Source organism: Natrix helvetica, assembly GCF_964273705.1.
Source record: "Natrix helvetica genome assembly, chromosome: 16".
Lineage (NCBI taxonomy): Eukaryota > Metazoa > Chordata > Lepidosauria > Squamata > Natricidae > Natrix > Natrix helvetica.
Window position 1 is genome coordinate 3,418,753 of NC_138563.1, and position 18,376 is coordinate 3,437,128.

General features: G+C 46.7%; 1 protein-coding gene across 3 annotated transcripts in view; it reads left to right on the top strand.

Moving 5' to 3' along the window:
- Window positions 1-18,376, top strand: part of PACS1 (phosphofurin acidic cluster sorting protein 1) — a 44,127-nt gene continuing 25,751 nt past the window's right edge. For 2 of the 3 annotated variants that reach the window (XM_081968139.1, XM_081968140.1), the window contains exon 1: window positions 1-438. In XM_081968139.1, the coding sequence (XP_081824265.1) occupies window positions 77-438 (362 nt within the window). In that variant the 5' untranslated portion in view covers window positions 1-76. Of the gene's footprint in view, window positions 439-17,545; window positions 17,905-18,376 lie in introns of those variants that run through there. The other variant, XM_081968141.1, reaches the window with a different exon arrangement.

The following is an 18,376-nucleotide window of genomic DNA, read 5'->3' on the forward strand; positions in this document are numbered from 1 at the left end:
TCTGCGCGCCCGTCTGTCAGTCCGGCCGCGGCGCGGCTGAGGGGAAGGTAGAGAATTCCGCGCGCGCGGCGGCACCATGTCGGAGCGAGGGGCGTCGGTGCTGGGCGGCCCCCGGGGCTCCGCGGCCGGCCCTTCGCTGCTCCAGCCGGCGCCTTGCGCCCCGCCCTCGGCCCCGCAGCCTTCGTCGGGGTCCCCGGCGCTGACCGGGATGCCTCAGCTGCTGGCCCCGCCGACGGTGCCTCCGCCGCTGCCGCAGCCCTCCTCGTCGCCGCCGCAGCCCCCGCAGCCGTCGGTGGGTCTGGGGGCTTCGGCCCCCGGAGGAGGGGCGCCACCCGCTGCTCAGGCCCCGCCGGGCTCGGCGGCCTCGGGTCGCCCCGTGCAGATGAACCTGTACGCCACCTGGGAGGTGGACCGGAGCTCCCCCAGCTGCGTCCCCAGGTGAGGGGCTGGGGGTGGGGAGGGGGGCCACTTGTTCCCATCATCCCCAGCTGTCCAGAGACCTCCTCCCATCATCCCCAGCTGTCAAAGGGCTTCTGGGGTGGGATCCCACCTCCCATCATCCCCAGCTGCCCAGAGACCTCCTCCCATCATCTCCAGCTGTCAAAAGAACACTAGATGGCAGCTGACCTCCCATCATCCCCAGCGGTTGAGTGATCTCTAGGGTGAAGATCCACCTCCCATCATTCCCAGCTGTTAAAGGACACTGGGGTGGCTGCTCACCTCCCATCATCCCCAGCTGTCGAGAGACCTCTTCCCATCATCCCCAGCTCCAGGGGAGTCCATCATCCCTAGCTGTTTGAGAGACCTCTGGGGTGCCAGCCCACTTCCCATCATCCCCAGCTTTTAAAAGAAGACTGGGATGGCAGGTTACCTCCCATCATCCCCAGCTGTTAAGAGATCGCCTGGGTTCCAGCCCACCTCCCATCACCCCCAGCTGCCCAAGGACCCCTGGGTGTAGGCCCACCTGCCCCCATTCCCATCCACCAAAGACCCTTAAGAACTGCAGCCCACCTCCCATCATCCCCAGCCACGCGAGGACCTCATCCCCAGCCACCCAAAGCCTTCTAGGGTGGGGGCAGGCCTCCCATCTCCCACCTCCCATCATCCCCAACCGCCCAAAGTACCCTAGGGTTAGCAACCCATCTCCCATCATCTCCCTCTGCCCAAAGACCCCCTTGGACTCCTTCCCATCATCCCCAGCCTCTCCAAGACACCTGGGTGCATGAAGTAGTGATGCAATCCAACCTCCTGGACTCCCCCCCTCCCATAGATTTTGGGGAGGGGGGGAAAGAAGAGGAGGGTAGGAAGAGTTCAAAAGCATGTTAACAATAACAGAGTGGGAAGGGACCTTGGAGGTCATCTAGTCCAACCCCCTGCTCACGCAGGAGATCCGCACTAGGGATTCGAACCGCCAAACGGCCGACCTTTCTGATCGACAAGCTCAGCGTCTTAGCCACTGAGCCACCTAGTTGGGGAATTTATTTATTTATTGAATTTATATTTACCCATTATTTGTTGATTGATTGACTGAATTTATATTGCCGCCTAATCACCGTTTATTCTTATTTATTTATTTATTGGATGTATATCGCCCCCCCCCCCCTATTCGCCCTTTAGGTATGTATGTATTAATTGAATTTATATTGCCTCCTATTCACCCATTATTTATTTATTTTTTGAATTTTTATGGACACCTATTCGCCATTTGTTTGTTTATTGAATTTATATTGCCGCCTATTCGGCCATTATTCATTCATTCATTCATTTATTGAATTTATATTGCAGCCGATTCGCCCTTTATGTAGGTGTGTGTGTGTGTGTGTGTGTGTATTTATTTATGTATGTATTGAATTTATATTGCCCCCTATTTGCCCATTATTTATTTATGCATTGAATTATATTGCAGCCTATTCACCCTGTATGTATGTATTTGTTTATTAAATTTATATTGCCGCCTATTCGCCCATGGCGACTCAAGGCAGCTTACAGGACATAAAAACCCCATTTAAAAATGATGAAAAACTAACGAAAACAGTCAAATAAATTAATAAAGGACCCCATAACAAAATCTGGGAGTTAGAAGTCCACCCATCTTCAAACTTTGCTACCGTGAGCCACCGAGTGGATGATGGGCAGGTCTGGATATGGCTTCAGGCCTTCTAAAAGCCACCGACAATGAGAAAAGCGACACCTTCTTGGTTGTGCGTGTGTAAGTGTGTAAGCCCCTCCATTTGGGAAGCAGTGGTGCGACAGATCTTGAGAAGGGCTTTGGGTCTCCCGTGGATATGGTTGCGTAGATGGCTTGACTGTTTTGTGGTCATCGGTGGGATGCCGGCTTGTGAATTTATTGAGCCAGCTTGCAACCATTTTTTCCTTCGGCTCCGAAGTTACGACAGCTCTGGAAAAAAAGTGACATAGGACAGTCCTCACGGTTATGGCCGTCACAGCCGCCTCAGACAACCCCAAATTTGGGCACTTGGCAAACCGACGTGTATTTACGACGGTTGTTGCTGAATCTCAGGGTCATTTTTCCCCTGGGATCAAACATGGCCAAAAAAACGGTGGCAAAATTGGGCAAAACTCAGTGGTGGAAATCCTGATCTCAGTTGTGGTCGTAAAGCCAAGGACTACCTCCAATCTTGCATCGAGTCGGCGGTCTCCCCGCGCTTATTAAGCCAGGCCAACGTTGTTCCCCCTCCTTCCCACAATATGATCTGAGTTCAGGGTTGTTCAAACTCTGGGTGCATTTACATCTCGGATACTACGCTGAAGTTAGCTGTATACTCCCCTGAGTGCAAAGTTATCGTGTACTCAATCGCCTCGTGGTTCCGCTTACAAGCACTTCCTCAGACTGGAGGGCCCCACGTGCCAACATGTTACTCCTCTCTTGCTCTAAACCAACTTCTGACCAACATGGGCAGCTGGCGAGCTACTCATCCACTTCAGCTGGTTCGCTTGCTCCGTTGGAAGAGTTCTTTTGGGCTTTTGTGCCAAAATCAGAAATCTTGTTTTGATATTCAGATGAACACACGTTGAACGGTGCGTTTTCTAACTGGCACACTTCCTTAAAAGGCAGGTGGAAGTCTGGAGCAGCGGTCACCAACGGGTAGTGCGTGGACCGCTGGCGATCCCCGAGAAACTTTTGGTGGTCTGCGGAAAAAATATTTTCATTTTTTATCTTGAACTAAATACTATTTCTCTCTTTTTTTAAAAAAAATCATATTAGTTGGATCCGTGGGGTTTTAAAATTATGAATTTGGTGGTCCCTGAGGTCCGAAAGGTTGGTGACCCTTGGTCAAGAGAGCTTCTCCGTCATCCAGGTCATGGTTGCCCCAAAGGTGCTTTTTTTTTTCAGGAGGCAAGTGGACTTTCTTGTTTTTTCTTTGGAAGGTGTTTCGCTTCTCATCCAGGAAGCTTCTTCAGCTCTGACTGGATAGTGGGGAATGGAAGGATTGATCCTCCTTGCAGGCAGCTGGTCATTTGCATCTTTTTATAGTGTCGTTGAGGCCACTTGGAGGTTTATTTGTGTCTTCTTTAAAGACATTTTGCTTCTCATCCAAGAAGCTTCTTCGGCTCTGACTGGATAGTGGGGAAGGGAAGGATTGATCCTCCTTGCAGGCAGCTGGTCATTTGCATCCTTTTAGAGGGTCGTTGAGGCCGTTTGGAGGCTTATCTGTGTCCTCGGGGTCACCTGAGTGGGGCAAATGGTTCCTGTAGTCTGCATTTTTCCCCCGTGTATTTTAGTCACGTGTATTTTCTGATTAGAGGACGCATTAGCTCAGGGGCTAAGACGTTGGGCTTGTCGATCAGAAAAAGGTTGGCGGTTCGGCGGTTCGAATCCCCAGCGTCGCGTAACTGAGTGAGCTCCTCTCACTTGTCCCAGCTTCTGCCAACCTAGCAGTTCGAAAGCACCTGAAAAAATGCAAGTAGAAAAATAGGGCTCACCTTTGGTGGGAAGGGAACAGCGCTCCGTGCGCCTCCGGCGTTGAGTCATGCTGGCCACATGACCACGGAGACGTCTTCGGAGATTGCTGGCCTTCGGCTTTGAAACAGAGATGGGGGAATGAGAGAGTGAACCGCCATGGAGAGGGCCTTTCTTCTGGGTCCCGCCAGGTGTATCTTCCTCGGGGATCCTCAGCATTCCTTGCCTTCTCACTCTGATAGTCAGGTAGATGCGACTAGCCAGCGACAGACCCTCAGATCACCTGGTCCCAAGCCAGCACCTTGAAATTGCACCCGGAAGTACATCGGCCACCAACGCAACTCCCGCAGGAGAGGTGTGATACATATGCACACCGTGGTGTGCGCAAAACCACACTAGCAGCCGCTGCTTTTTGCCCCAACGGAAGCTTCCAGATGCTCTTCAAGGGCAGCCCCATGCAGAGCGCATTTTAACCTTTCCTCCAAACTCCCCTTCGCCTTATCAAAAGCCTTTTGCTTCCTTGGTCAATATTTCCCTGCTAACAAGCACGCCTCCAACGGCTTTCTAACATCCCCAGTGTTGCATTATCGTATCTCCAGGCTGGCATTTCCCTTTTTTCTTACAACAGGTCTGGGGCTGTTTATTAGGTAATGTTTCTTTTCTTTTTTTCCCCCGCCTTCCTTCCTGAAAGATCAGTTTCACTCGTGAAAAAGTTAATTTTACTTTTGATTTATTTATTATTCTTTCTTTTATTCATGAAATATTAAACTCATTCAACTGCACATTTAAAAGATGCTTGTATTATTATTATTATTATTATTATTATTGTTATTATTATTATTATTATTAATTATTATTATATACTTTATTCATTAATCATGAAACTCACTCAAGTGAACATTTAAAAAGTTGTCACCAGTACCAGTGACTGGTGCTAATGGTTGATATTGGTTGCTGTCTTCGGTATCAACCAGGTATCTTCTTAAAATATATGATGTTCCAAGTAGCGCATTTTTTTGCAGTTCCGCTGGTGTTATTGCAGTTGTTGTTGTTGTTATTATTTCGGTCTGAAATGTCCATTCAGTTTGAGCTCAAGATCCTTGCGTCTTTGCACAAGGGGAGAAAGAGCTTTTAACGACAGGACTGAATTTCAAATAGCTTTCGGAAAGCAGGGAAGGTCTAAATCTTAGACAGGCTTTAGCTGAAATCCATTTTAAGTGCCAGGCCTCCTTCTCCTTCAGGAAAATTAAAAAAAAAACAAATCTTGGACATTAGGACTCTATCATATTTCCTCCCTCTGCACTTAGATGGGAGGAGGGGGGAAGACATCCTGTAAGATTATATATATAATCTTTCCCGTGGCTGCCAAGCTTTCTAATTGTCCAGCCGTACTGAGTAACATCAAGCTTTGTTTCTTAAGATGACCTTGGCCATAGATAGATGATAGACAGATAGATAAATAGATAGATAGAGAGAGAGAGAGAGAGAGAGAGAGAGAGAGAGAGAGAGAGAGAGAGAGAGAGAGAGAGAGAGATAGATAGATAGAGAGAGAGATAAATAGAAAGATAGAGATAGAGAGATAGAGATAGATGATAGATAGATAGATGATAGATAGATAGATGATAGATAGATGATATAGATAGATGATTGATAGATAGATGATAGATCGATAGATAGATCGATAGAGAGATAGAGATAGAGATAGATAGATAGATAGATAGATGATAGATAGATGATAGATAGATGATAGAGAGATAGAGAGATAGAGATAGAGAGATAGAGAGATAGAGATAGATAGAGAGATAGAGATAGAGATAGAGATAGAGATAGATAGAGTGATAGAGAGATAGAGATAGATAGATAGATAGATAGATGATAGATAGATGATAGATGATGATAGATAGATAGATAGATAGATAGATGACAGAGAGAGAGAGAGAGAGAGAGAAAGAGAGAGAGAGAGAGAGACCCCCCGGTATGTATCCTTGGTGAAGAATGTGGGCACAATTTTTGCAGTCGAAATGATTCCTTATTATGTGGGATTGGGGTGGGCCGAGACTCTTTCTATCTTCTGCTGAACAGAAAATATTGGTTTAAGAGCAGAAGGCGTGATCGCATTTCAGTGCCATGTTTACTTGGGAAAATTCAACATGGGGTTTTGTTGTTGTTGTTTTTTGGCAAGTGGGTGGGAGCTAAAATGACAGTTCATAGTTATCTCCCCCAACACTTTCTGTGAGTCAACGCAACTTCTAATTTTTGGTACATACACACATACACACACACACTGCAGTTGTTAACCTCCGTGTAACAGCTGGTTGCGGCCCGCCTAATTTTTCACGTCGGCTTTTTGCACCAGAAAAACGGTGTGTGTGCGTGCCACAATTTACTCAAGCAGGAGGAATTTTAAGTTTCCTGCCGCAGAGGAAGTTCACCGAACAGAGTCTCTTTCCCGTTCCAGAATTTCTTGTGTTATTTTTATAACGCCGTCGTTTGGCATTTGGGTAATTTGCTAAAACAAAAAAAAGGGTTTTTTTTGTGTGTGTGTTTGGCCTTTTCCCGAGAAGAAATAATTACGCCGTTCAATATGCAGTACGGCGATTGGCACAGCTGCTGGTGCGACTTAAATAATTATGGAAGTCTATATATATGGCGCTGCTGGTTAAAATTTATGCCCTTTTTAGGAATGTATTAACGCACACATATTTGTCTCCTCGATAAATTTAAGCCTACATTTTATTCCCCCTTCCTCTTTGTTTCTATCCGCTGGGATATAAAAATATTTTAGTCACTTGTATTTTCTGATTAGGGGACGCGGGCGCTCAGTGCTAAAACTCCGAGCTTGTCGATCAGAAAGGTCGGCAGTTCGGCGGTTCAAATCCCTCGCGCTGCGTAACGGAGTGAGCTCCCGTGACTTGTCCCGGCTTCTGCCAACCTAGCCGTTCGAAAGCAACGTTCAAAAATGCAAGTAGAAAAATAGCCACTTTTGGTGGGAAGGGAACAGCGCTCCGTGCGCCTTTGGGAGTTGAGTCATGCCGGCCACACGGCCACGGAGGCGTCTTCGGACAGCGCTGGCTCTTTGGCTTTGAAACGGAGATGAGCGCCGCCTCCTAGAGTCGGGAACGACTAACACGTATGTTCGAAGGGAACCTTTATCGTTTACCTTTAGGGAATATTGCTCGGTATGTATTAGCACACACGTAAATGTCTTCTCAAGAAATATAAGCCCGCATTTTATTCCCCCTTCCTTTGTCTCTGTCTGCGAGACTATAAAAATATTTTAATCACGTGTATTTACTGATTAATTGTCCCCAAAGGACAACGCGGTAGCTTCAGCAGCTGGAAAGGCAGTTTCTGCCAATGCTTTATTCATCAGTGTGGGCAAATCACCTTTCTGGATCTATTTTCAAGTCTTGTAAACAGAATAGCTGGGATTCACACAGCATTGGTTTCTTAACCGTGTGTTGTGACGTCTCCTTTTGGTAACCTCAGACTTGGAGGATGTTCGAATGCCAATCAAGGCATCCATCCCCCTTTTCAAGTTTCAAATCCCAGTGTGCTCCTGGGGGATTAAAACTGATGATCTTGGTTAGCCTTGTTGTGACTGGGATGCGTTCGACTGGTTTTATTAGACAATTGGTCTAGCGCATTAGTCACGCAACTTCGCTCCTTCGCTCCTGCTGTTTTGCATTTTATTCGGTTGCAACAGAACGTAATCCGGGATTTCTGGATCGCCTGTCATTTCCGATCATCTCCAGAAGCATTCCTTTCGATCCAAACACGTCCGAATTCTCACAGGGCTGAAGATTCTTCTGTGTGTGGTTTTTTTCCCCCTCCCATCCTTTGAGCACTTCATGTTGATTCCTGCTTGCTAAATCTCTTCCTCTTTTGTAATTCGTTTTTTCAAAGATACCGCTATCATACTTTCCTATCCTAACGTACATTTTTGAAAAAAATCTGGAGCTGAAAGACATTTTTTCGGTGAGCTCAGAACTTATCGGATGAACGAGCACTTTAATGGGACTTAAATCTACTGCCAAGCGAAGCCAGTGAGGAGGGTTGGGGAGGAACCTGGGCCAGTCCTGGAGTCTGGGGAAGGCTCTGAGTCGGAGGCAGAGAGGAGGCCGAGGCCGTCTGACAGTTATCAGCTACCTTCAGAATCAGACATCAGTGAGGCAGAAGAACAGCTGGAGCCTGTTCCCAGTGTGCGCATGCGCAGAGTTGCCAGACAAAGGGAACAGCTAAGGAACAGGGGTCGACTTGGGAGTAAGGCCACAGGTGGACGATGAAGGGCCCCTCCCAGAGGAAACAAAAGAGGAGCAAAAGGGGAGTGGAACTTGCAGGAGACCATTAGTTCGCTTCATTGGTTCGGGACTCTCCGAGACGCCTTTTGCAGATTTCGACCTGGCAGCTCTCCAAGCCAGATAAGGTCTGTGACCGTAAATCCTCCCTCGAAAGATTTTGCTGGATGTGAAGGAGCAGAATTCACAGTCAATTAATAAACAAGTTTTTTAAAAAATCAGGACAAGGAGTTTGCTTCGTGGTTTGGGGAAGCCTAGACCAAAACAGGCCTATAAGCATGCTGGCTTATAAGCATGCTGGCCACGGACCATGTTCTCGAGTCAAACACGACTGGACAGGCGATATTTTTACCTTTCATCTTTATAACAGAATTGTTGAATCCATTGCGGACGGCGAGTAATCTGTGCTTTTGCAAAACTATTCTGTTTACATGGACATTTTCCAGGAGATGGGGAAAGAATCCCGAGTTTCCAGGCCTTCCCCAGCTTCTACCAGCTGCCGAGAGACGAATTTTCTAGCCGTCCCCTTTCCCAAATTTATTCTTTTTTTAAATCGGTAGCCTGCTTTTTTCTCCGGCATCTGCTCCGCGGTGTCATCTGTCTGTCCTCCCCTTTGTGGGGACCCCACGCCGTGAACTGGAAACGAGATTTCCGCGGGCGACATAAGGAAAAAGCCACCCCTGGGATGATCGCTCCGGCATTGATCAACAGCTCCCGTGTCCAAGTCCTTTAAAAACAAAACAAAAAAGATTTCCTTTTTGGAGATGCGTGGAAACGTAAGAAGCAAAAATAATTTCGGACGGGAGAGAGGCCATGTTGGATGCCTTTGTTTTCCCTTCTTCCCCCCCCCCCCTAAAAAAAGAAGAAAACAGCTCCCAAAATATAATTTAAATAAATAAATAAAACCCAGCCCTTTACACTCTCTCCGCTCCATCTGTTGTTTTTCAGGCGCGGCGTTAAAAAATAAAAATAAAAAAGAAGCCTTTTGCCACCTAAAATAAACCCATTCGTTCACCACGTCAAGCTTTGATGAAACAGGGCATCCTGTTAACGCCTACATTTTCACACGGTTTGATGTTCTACTTCGATCACTTTCCCAGATGTTGACCTGAATGACCTTTTCTCTCTAGTAGTCACCAACTGGTAGTCGGGAAGAAAACGTTGCTGTTTTTTTGCAGAAAAATAAGTTGCATTTTTGATACTGCGCTCAAACCGGGGTCCTCAACTTACGGCCCCTGGGACGGAGACGTGCGATGAACGCTTGTGTTGCTGCAAGGAGTCTCCCCCTTTGGGGTCTTTTTGGGCAGGTCGGAAGGGGGCAGAAGTTCCCACTTGGGGTCTGCTTCGGCCTCTTGGTGGGGGGCTTTGGGCGAAGGCTGGAACTGGCTGACCGTCTCAGCCCGCTGGGCCTCCAATCGCCGGTATACCACGTTTAGGAACTGACTCACACTTATGACCATTGTAGTGTCCTGGGGTCGTGTGGTCGCCGCTTTTACGACCTTCAAGTCTATGAGGAAGTCAAATTAACAGCCCTCCTACTAACTTCATGGACAGAGTGATTCACTTAACAACCGTGGCAAGAAGGATTGTAAAAATGAGGGCTTTTGTGGGCAGGTATAACCGTTCACAGTGAACATTCGAAGTTACGACGGCACTGAAAAAAAAAGTGACTTGCGACCGTTTTTCATGCTTACGACTGTTTTAGCACCCCCCCCCCATGGCCGCATAATCACAATTCAATTGCTTGGCGACTGGCTCAGATTTATGATCCCCTTTTGCGACCGCCGACGAGCAAAAGTCAATGGGGGAATGGCAAGCTTCACTGAACTTAAGTCAGGTTACTGATTTAACAGCCGCAGCGATTCATTTAAACAACCGTGCCAAGGAAGGTTGCAAAACGAGACGGAAACTCACTTGACAAAAGTTCCACTTAGGTGCACGGACGTTGGGCTCGCCTGCGGTTCTACGTTGAGGACTACCTGCGGCGTGTCAGCCTGGGAAAGGAGGCGACCCATCTTGTCAGCTCTTGAAATGGCAGACGCCTCCGCCCTAAAGCCTGTGGGTTTTTATTTTTAATTAAAACCGTTTAAATAACTCGGTTTGATCAGAAAGTTTCGGGAGCTTAAGGTCAGGCAACCAATCCTTGAAACGCGTTCAGTAGGAAACCCAGTTAAAATCCCAACAGACTCTCTTGTAAAAGGGATCGTAGCTTAACGAGAATGAAGGCCTGGCGCGAGCAGCTTCAAACCACAACGTCGCCCCAACGATAACAGTAACAAGGTTAAAACGTGGCTTAAAATGCATCCACCCTCCGTGGACACCGATCCGTTTTCCTTTTTAAAAAAACCAAAACCCCACCTTCTTCCAAAATGTTTCTCTACTGGTCCCATTCCACAGGTAGCAGGGGGGGGGGAAATATGATTATCCTGATTTCTAGTAATTAAAATATTCCCAATTGCGTTGTGATAGGCCGTCTGCATTAATAACTAAGGAAAACAGCTTATGTAGCCAACCTCCGCTACAGCCAGACAGGGAAATGTTGTAAGAGGGAGCCACGCTTGTCTCTTGCAAGCCAAGATTGTTTTTCCAAATGGTTTTGTAACCTTGTGGGGCTGTTTGCGTCCTTGTTGCAACAATAATACAATACGTTTCAGGAGCGCTCTATTTAGGCATGCAGACGGGAGTTGGGTATTGTTATTTGGAGAGGAGGAAATAGCAAGGATTTTGTTAAACCAGATTACAAACAAGCTACCCTTTTTCCTTTTTTAAAGTAACCATTGTGTAACTTGCACAGCCTGGCTGTTGGAAAGTTGTTATTGCAAACAACTCCAAGGTAAATCGCGATCTTGAATGAAGTTTGATAGTCCGTCCTTCCAAATTGTCAAGTTTTCTCTAAAACAACATTTAAAAAGCGAGCTTTTTTTTTTCCTGATTACGGACACACGTTTTCTTCCTCCCTGCGAGCGTTAAGTCAGCTTTTGTCTATTTTTGTAGGTTTTTAAAACGGGGAACGTTAAAATGAATGTTGTTGAAGCTTTTGTGGGCAAGTAGTTCTCGACTTACGGCCATTCATTGAACGACCGTTCGAAGTTACAAAAAAACAACAACCCACTGGCAAAAGTGATTTAGGAACGTTGTTTTCCAACGTAAAAACCGTTGCTCTCTCCGATCAAAATTCGGACACTTAGGAACTGATCAAAATTTGGACACTTAGGAACTGATCAAAATTCGGACACTTAGGAACTGACTCACACTTATGACCATTGCAGTATCCTTCCCAGGGTGGTTTGATTCCCCTTTTGCGACCTTCAAGTCAATGAGGAAGCCTCACTTAACAGTCCTCCTACTAACTTAACAAAGGCAGTAATTTGCTTAACAACCGTGGCAAGACGGATCATAAAATGAGGCAAAAACTCACTTAACCTTTGGCTCGGTCAGTACGGGAAAATGTTGAGCTCAACTGTGGTCGTAAGTCGAGGAACTAGCTGTATTTCTGTAGGTTTTCAAAATGGAAAAGCTTCAATGAATGTACAGACCGTATTAAGAAGCCTTGTGTTTTTTTTTTTCATGTCTAAGAGCACTTTATTTGGTAGCTACTTTTTGGAATAAGAAGCATTTAGAGAGTTATTTTATTCACTTTGCGGTTTTTTTTCGTGGGAACCTCAAATGCAGAGAGAAGCCATAATTCAAAATAGTTTGGTCCCTTGCGGTAAAGGAATGCTCTTTGACCCCTTTAAAAAAAATGAGATTTTTGCGGACAGGCATTTAAACTGGAACTTCATCCTTAAATATCGACAAAGGTATCTTTAGCACGTATATTAGATTCTACTAAGTGATGCAAGCTGCGTTTTTCTGGAAAAAGGACTTGCTGCCAACTTGAGAGTCTACAAAAAACAAATTGAACTTTTAATGGAATCTGGTTTGACCAAATGAAGACTTTATAATAGGCTGGCAATTAAATGTAAACACGATGATGGCGCCAGGTAGAAGTCAGCAAGAATGAAAACACATCCCAGTTAAATCAGAACCGTAGAGGTAGTCTAATGACGCGGGGGCTCAGGGGCTAAGACGCCGAGCTTGTTGATCAGAAAGGGTCGGCTGTTCGGCGGTTCGAATCCCCAGCACCGCGTAACGGAGTGAGCTCCCGCGACTTGTCCCAGCTTCTGCCAACCTAGCCGTTCGAAAGCATATAAAAAATGCAAGTAGAAAAATAGGAACCACCTTTGGTGGGAAGGGAACGGCGTTCGGTGCGCCTTCCGCGTTGAATCATGCTGGCCACATGACCACGGAGACGTCTTCGGACAGCGCTCGCTCTTCAGCTTTGAAACAGAAAAGAGCACCGCCTCCTGGAGTCGGGAACGACTAGCACATACTTGTGAGTTTCTGACCGACAATCTCAGTCTCTCAGACATTGAGCCACCGGGTCCTAGATATATCAGCATACATAATACTATTTTCCCAATTTCTACTTTCTACCACTTCATAAGATAGCCGCCCTGTGAAGAAGTATCTATCTATCTACTATATACCTAGATCTGTCCATCATCTCTGGGTGATTGGTTGATGTCAGCGCGATGTGTTCCGTTTTCTTAGGTGTGTACGTCGAAATTGCACAAAAGAGCCGGGGAAAACGGTGACATTTCGTGAGCAACACAAAAGATTGGGACATCTGCCCGGATTCTGTTTTCCTGGTGTCAGTTGCGGGAATATTAGCAAATGTTATGATTAGGACACATTATACTTCTCCTGCAGGTTACTATGAATGGCAGGGAAATAAGAATTAAATAGCAGCGCATTGGCAGAATTGGCAAGCTGAAAACGGCTTCGGCTGGCTAGGCTAGCGTTAAGTGGTTTTGTTTTTTTTAAAGAAATCAGGAGAATGAATGGAAAGGACACCCAAAGGTGCTTTTTTCCCCCCCTCAAGAAGCAACTGGACTTTCTGGTTTTTCTTTGAAGGCATTAGTTCATTCCTGCATTCTTGCCAAGTATTGCAGTGTCGGAGGCAGAGAGGGGGCCAGGGCCGTCTGACAGTTATCAGCTACCTTCGGAGTCAGACATCAGTGGGGCAGAAGAACAGCTGGAGCCTGTTCCCAGTGTGCGCATGCGCAGAGTTGCCAGACGAAGGGAACAGCTAAAGAACAGGGGTTGACTTGGGAGTAAGGCCACAGGTGGACAGTGAACGGCCTTTCCAGAGGAAATAAAAGAGGAGCAACTGGGGAGTGGAGTTTGCAGGAGGCCATTAGTTCATTTCTGCATTCTTGCCAAGCATTGCGGCGTCTGAAAGATATTCTCCAAGCCTGAGAAAAGTCGGTAATTGGGAACTCTCTTGAACGACTGCGGGAGAGGAATTCCCTGTCAATGAAATAAAAGGGGTTTATCGGGAAGAGGACTCGGCTTCGTGCCGCTGGGGAAACCGAGGCGAGAACAATTGTGAGCGATAAAGGATGTTGATCGTAAAAGAAATAAGAAAATTTTGCCCTTTCCTGGAACCTTGGACGTTGCTCAACCAGCGATCTTGGAACGTGAGGATTGCGCAACGGCCTAATCAGTTGGCTTCTGTTTGTTGGGTCACAACAGAACATGGCATGGGCTTCCAGTCTTGTGGTTCCCATAAAAATCCATACCGTAAGAGTTTCTCAGAACCGTAATCGCGTGTCGGAAATCCTTTGATCTCCAGCAATTAAAAGCTCATTTTCCCAGGTAGAGAGACAGGAGAAAGGCAAACGGATTTGAAGATCATGTCCTTTGATTGTCCGCTCCTGTTTATTGCCTGCTCCACAAACTCCAGCTGATTTATAACGGTCGAAGGTCATAAAGTGAAACTCATAAAACCCCGATCGAAACCGAAGTCATGAAGCCAAGCATTCCGTGAGCCTTTCAAATTCCTTTCGGGAGATTGACACCTGTTGATCATTCCATAATATTCACCTAAACTTTGTGCTTGGAGACTCTGGGGGAAATGTGAAATCTTTGCCTGCTTTCCTTGAAGGAGTAAAAAGGGGACGCGGTGGCTCAGGGGCTAAGATGCTGAGCTTGCCGATCAGAAAGGTCGGCAGTTCGGTGGTTCGAATCCCTAGGGCTGCGTAACAGAGCGAGCTCCCGTCACTTGTCCCAGCTTCTGCCAACCTAGCAGTTCGAAAGCACGTCAAAAATGCAAGTAGGAAAATAGGAACCACCTTTGGTGGGAAGGGAACAGCATTCCGTGCTCCTTCAGATGAGCCTGGTCGTCGGGGGAAGCCTGATTCACTTAACAACCTTGTCATGAACGTAACCGCTGCAGTAATTCATTTAACAACGGTGGCAAGGAAGAGGTGGTAAAATGTGGCAAAACCTCACTTAAGCACTGTCTCACTAAGCAATGGAAATTTTGGCTTCTGTTGTGATTGTAAGCCAAGGGCTAACTGTATGATATTTTCCTCAGTTTAGTAAAACATGACCCTGAAATGACAATATTAATCTATCTATCTATCTATCTATCTATCTATCTATCTATCTATCTATCTATCTATCTATCTATCTATCTATCTATCTATGAGCTGTCTGTCTGTCTCTCTCTGATCTATGATATCTGTCATCTATATCTATCTATCTATCCATCCATCTATATCTATCTATCTATCTATCCATCCATCCATCCATCCATCCATCCATCCATCCATCTATCTATCTATTGCTTGGTTCATTCTCTCTCTCTCTCTCTCTCCCTCCCTCCCTCCCTCCCTCCCTCTATCTCATCTATCTATCTATCTATGGCTTGGTTCATTCTCTCTCTCTCCCTCTCCCTCTCTCTCTCTCCTTCCCTCCCTCCCTCCTTTCCCATGGTTCTTTCCTTGCCCTTCCTTCTTGCCTCATTCCTTAGGAAGACGTGCCTCAACCCATCTGGAATGATGAAACTGTGGGGAACGATTGTCTCCGATTGCCTTCCGCAAGTCGCGGCATGAATATTCTCTCATGAGTTTCAGCGCCTGTGCTTTCCTGTTCCTCCTGCGTGCCGGGGTGGGGGTGGGGGGGGCTAGCGAGCACGGATAAACGCACTTTAGTTGCAAACCGCCAGCACCGTAGACTTTGGCGTGATTGGTGCTAATCCAGCAACACCAGAGCCGGAGTGAAAGAAAAGGATGCGTTGTGATCTAAAAGCCTCCGACTGTGGGTTTCCCCTCTTGGGCCCGTGCCTGGAGAGACGTGGCTTAGGAGATGGGAGGTGGCTGTGATTAATATTATTTCAATCGATGCATATTTGCAAGGGCTCGTCCTGTCCCAAAAGGGCCCCCTGAGGTGCCAACTCCTTTTCTGCTGCGTGGCTGGCATGTGGGGCAAAAGCTGGAAGTTGCACCAAGAACAGCACAGGGAATCGTTTTGGGGAATTCCTGAAAGGCCGAACAGATCCTTAGGATGTCTCGGATAACGTGGGATTAATGAAACATCAGCAAGGAAACCACCAAGCTCAAGAAGGCATCAAGGATCCCACCGTCATCCTCCCAGTTGTCCTCCCTCTCCTCCTCCTCTTCATCTTCATCATCTTCCCCCTCCTCCCAGCAAAGCCCATTCCCTTCTACTACTGACCATATTACCTACTTGGTTAATGAAAGGACTGGAAGAAAACCCACCAAGCTCAGAGAGCACCAAAGACCCCATAATTCTCCTCCTCTCTGCAAACCCCACCCTCCTTCTAGCACTGACGAGGTTCCCTAGTTGGGTCATGAAACGTCTGCATGAAGACCACCAAGCTCAGAGAGCACCAAGGACCCCTCAGTTCATCCCACAGCTACACATATTCTCCTTTCCTGGTACCTAACATTACCCTGATATCTTATCTTCCCCTGATAACTTCGAATAACCAAAATCTGGCTTCCTGGACTCACTTTACCAGAAATATATACGTATGTATGTATGTATTGTGTGTTACAACCCCTGGTATGCCCAGATATGTCTCCCTTTATTTATTTATCAGCACAAATACAACACACACACACACATATATATATGTGTGTGTGTGTATATATATATATATATATATATATATGTGTGTGTGTGTGTATCTATCTATATCTATCTATCTATCTATCTATCTATCTATCTATCTATCTATCTATCTATCATCTATCTATCTATCTATCTATCTATCATCTATCTATCTATCTATCTATCTATCTATCACACAGCTCCATATCAGAAATGATTCATCTATTGGGGAAAGAATCTATTCCATCCTGTCTTTTCTGGTGATACATTTGTTGTTGCAGAGTTGTGTCTGACCCCATGGACCACGTCCCTCCAGGCCTTCCTGTCCTCTCCCATCCTCTGGAGTCCATTGAAGCTCAGGTCAACTGCTTCAGTGACTCCATCCAGCCCCCTCCTTCTCTATCCTCCCCTTCTTCTTCTTTTGCCCTCCATCCTTCCCAGCATGAGGCTCTTCTCCAGGGAGTCCTTCTTCCTTCTCATCAGGTGGCCAAAGTCTTTTGAGTTTCCTCTTCAGGATCTGGCCTTCTAAAGAGCAGCCAGGGTTGATCTCCTCTAGGACTGACCGGTTGGATGGCCTTGCAGTCCAAGGTACTCAATGCAGGAGTCTTCTCCAGCCCCAGAGTTCAAAGGCCTCTATTCTTTGGCCCTCAGCCTTCCTTAATGCTCCAACCTTCACAGCCATCCATTGCAACTGGGAATGATTAGGAGAGGCTGAAACATAGAAAGAATGGTTGCAGGAACTGGATATGTCTACTTTAATGAAAAGAAGGATCAGGGGTGACATGATAGCAGAGTTCCAATATCTCAGGGGTTGCCACAAAGAAGAGGGAGTCAAGCTATTCTCCAAGGCACCCAAAGGCAGGACAAGAAGCAACGGATGGAAATTAACCAAGGAGGGAAGCAACTTAGAACTGAGGAGAAATTTCCTGACAGTGAGAACAATTAATCAGTGGAACAGCTTGCCACCAGAAGTTGTGAATGCTCCAACACTGGAGGTTTTTAAGAAGAGACCGGACGAGCATTTGTCTGAAGTGGTGCCTGAACAAGGGGGGGTTGGACTAGAAGATCTCCAAGGTCCCTTCCAACTTTGTTATCCCGCCATCCTAGCTCCAGAAGGCAGGGCAAGACGCAATGGATGGAAACTAAGCAAAGGAGAGAGAAAGCAGCTTTGAACGAAAGGAGGCATTCCGATCCGCCGGGAAAAACCTCTTTCTGTTTGGCTTGCTTTTCTTTTGAAAACCTGAATGGTTCGAATCAGATCCCAGCCCTTCCCCGAGCGGAGCCAATTCAAATGGGATCCTTGAGCTGCCTCCAACGGCTCTTGGGTTTTCTCCCCGGCAGCAAAGGAACAAGCCCAGGTGAGTGTTGAGATTCCTGGAGTCCTCCGTCATTTTGGTGGCTTGCCAGCCCAACAGCCTTTGTGTGTGTGTGCGTGTGTGTGTGTGTGTGTGTGTGTGTGTGGATCCCCACGAGGTGTACAGTTTCGTCCAGAGCCTGCCCTACTTAGTCATAGAAAACTTGGTTTTAAGAGGCTGAGATCTCCGGTTGTTCGAAATCGCGTCGGGTTTTTCTCGAACAGTTTCTCTCTCAAAAAAAGGGGGTTTCTCTCCCCCCCACACACACACACACTCACCGGTCGTCTCCTCTGGCTTTTGGATGTCCTAAAACGGCCCATGAAAGCGATGCGAAATGTGGGACTATGGCCTCCGCAGGTGGAAACAGGTAGCGTGCTCTGATTGGTCTTCTTTCTTCTTCTTCTTCTTCTTCTTCTTCTTCTTCTTCTTCTTCTTCTTCTTCTTCTTCTTCTTCTTCTTCTTCTTCTTCTTCTTCTTTCTCCTCTTCTTCTTCTTCTTCTTAGTTGCGAAGCCACAGCTGTGGCAAGAAGGGTCGTAAAATGGGGTGAAACTCACTGATGTCTCACTTAACAACAACTTTTTGGGCTCAATTGTGGTCGTAAGTCATAGCCTGTCGTTTCGTCTCGCCCACCATCCAGTTACAACTGGTGAGACTTCCTGGATGCAAAGCGAAATTTCTCCTCCTCCTCCTCCTTCTTCCTCCCCCTCCCCCTCCTCCTCCTCTTCTTCTTCCTCCCCCTCCCCCCTCTCCCTCCTTCTTCTTCCTCCTCCTCCTCCTCCTCCTCCCTCTTCTTCTTCTTCTTCTTCTTCTTCTTCTTCTTCTTCTTCTTCTTCTTCTT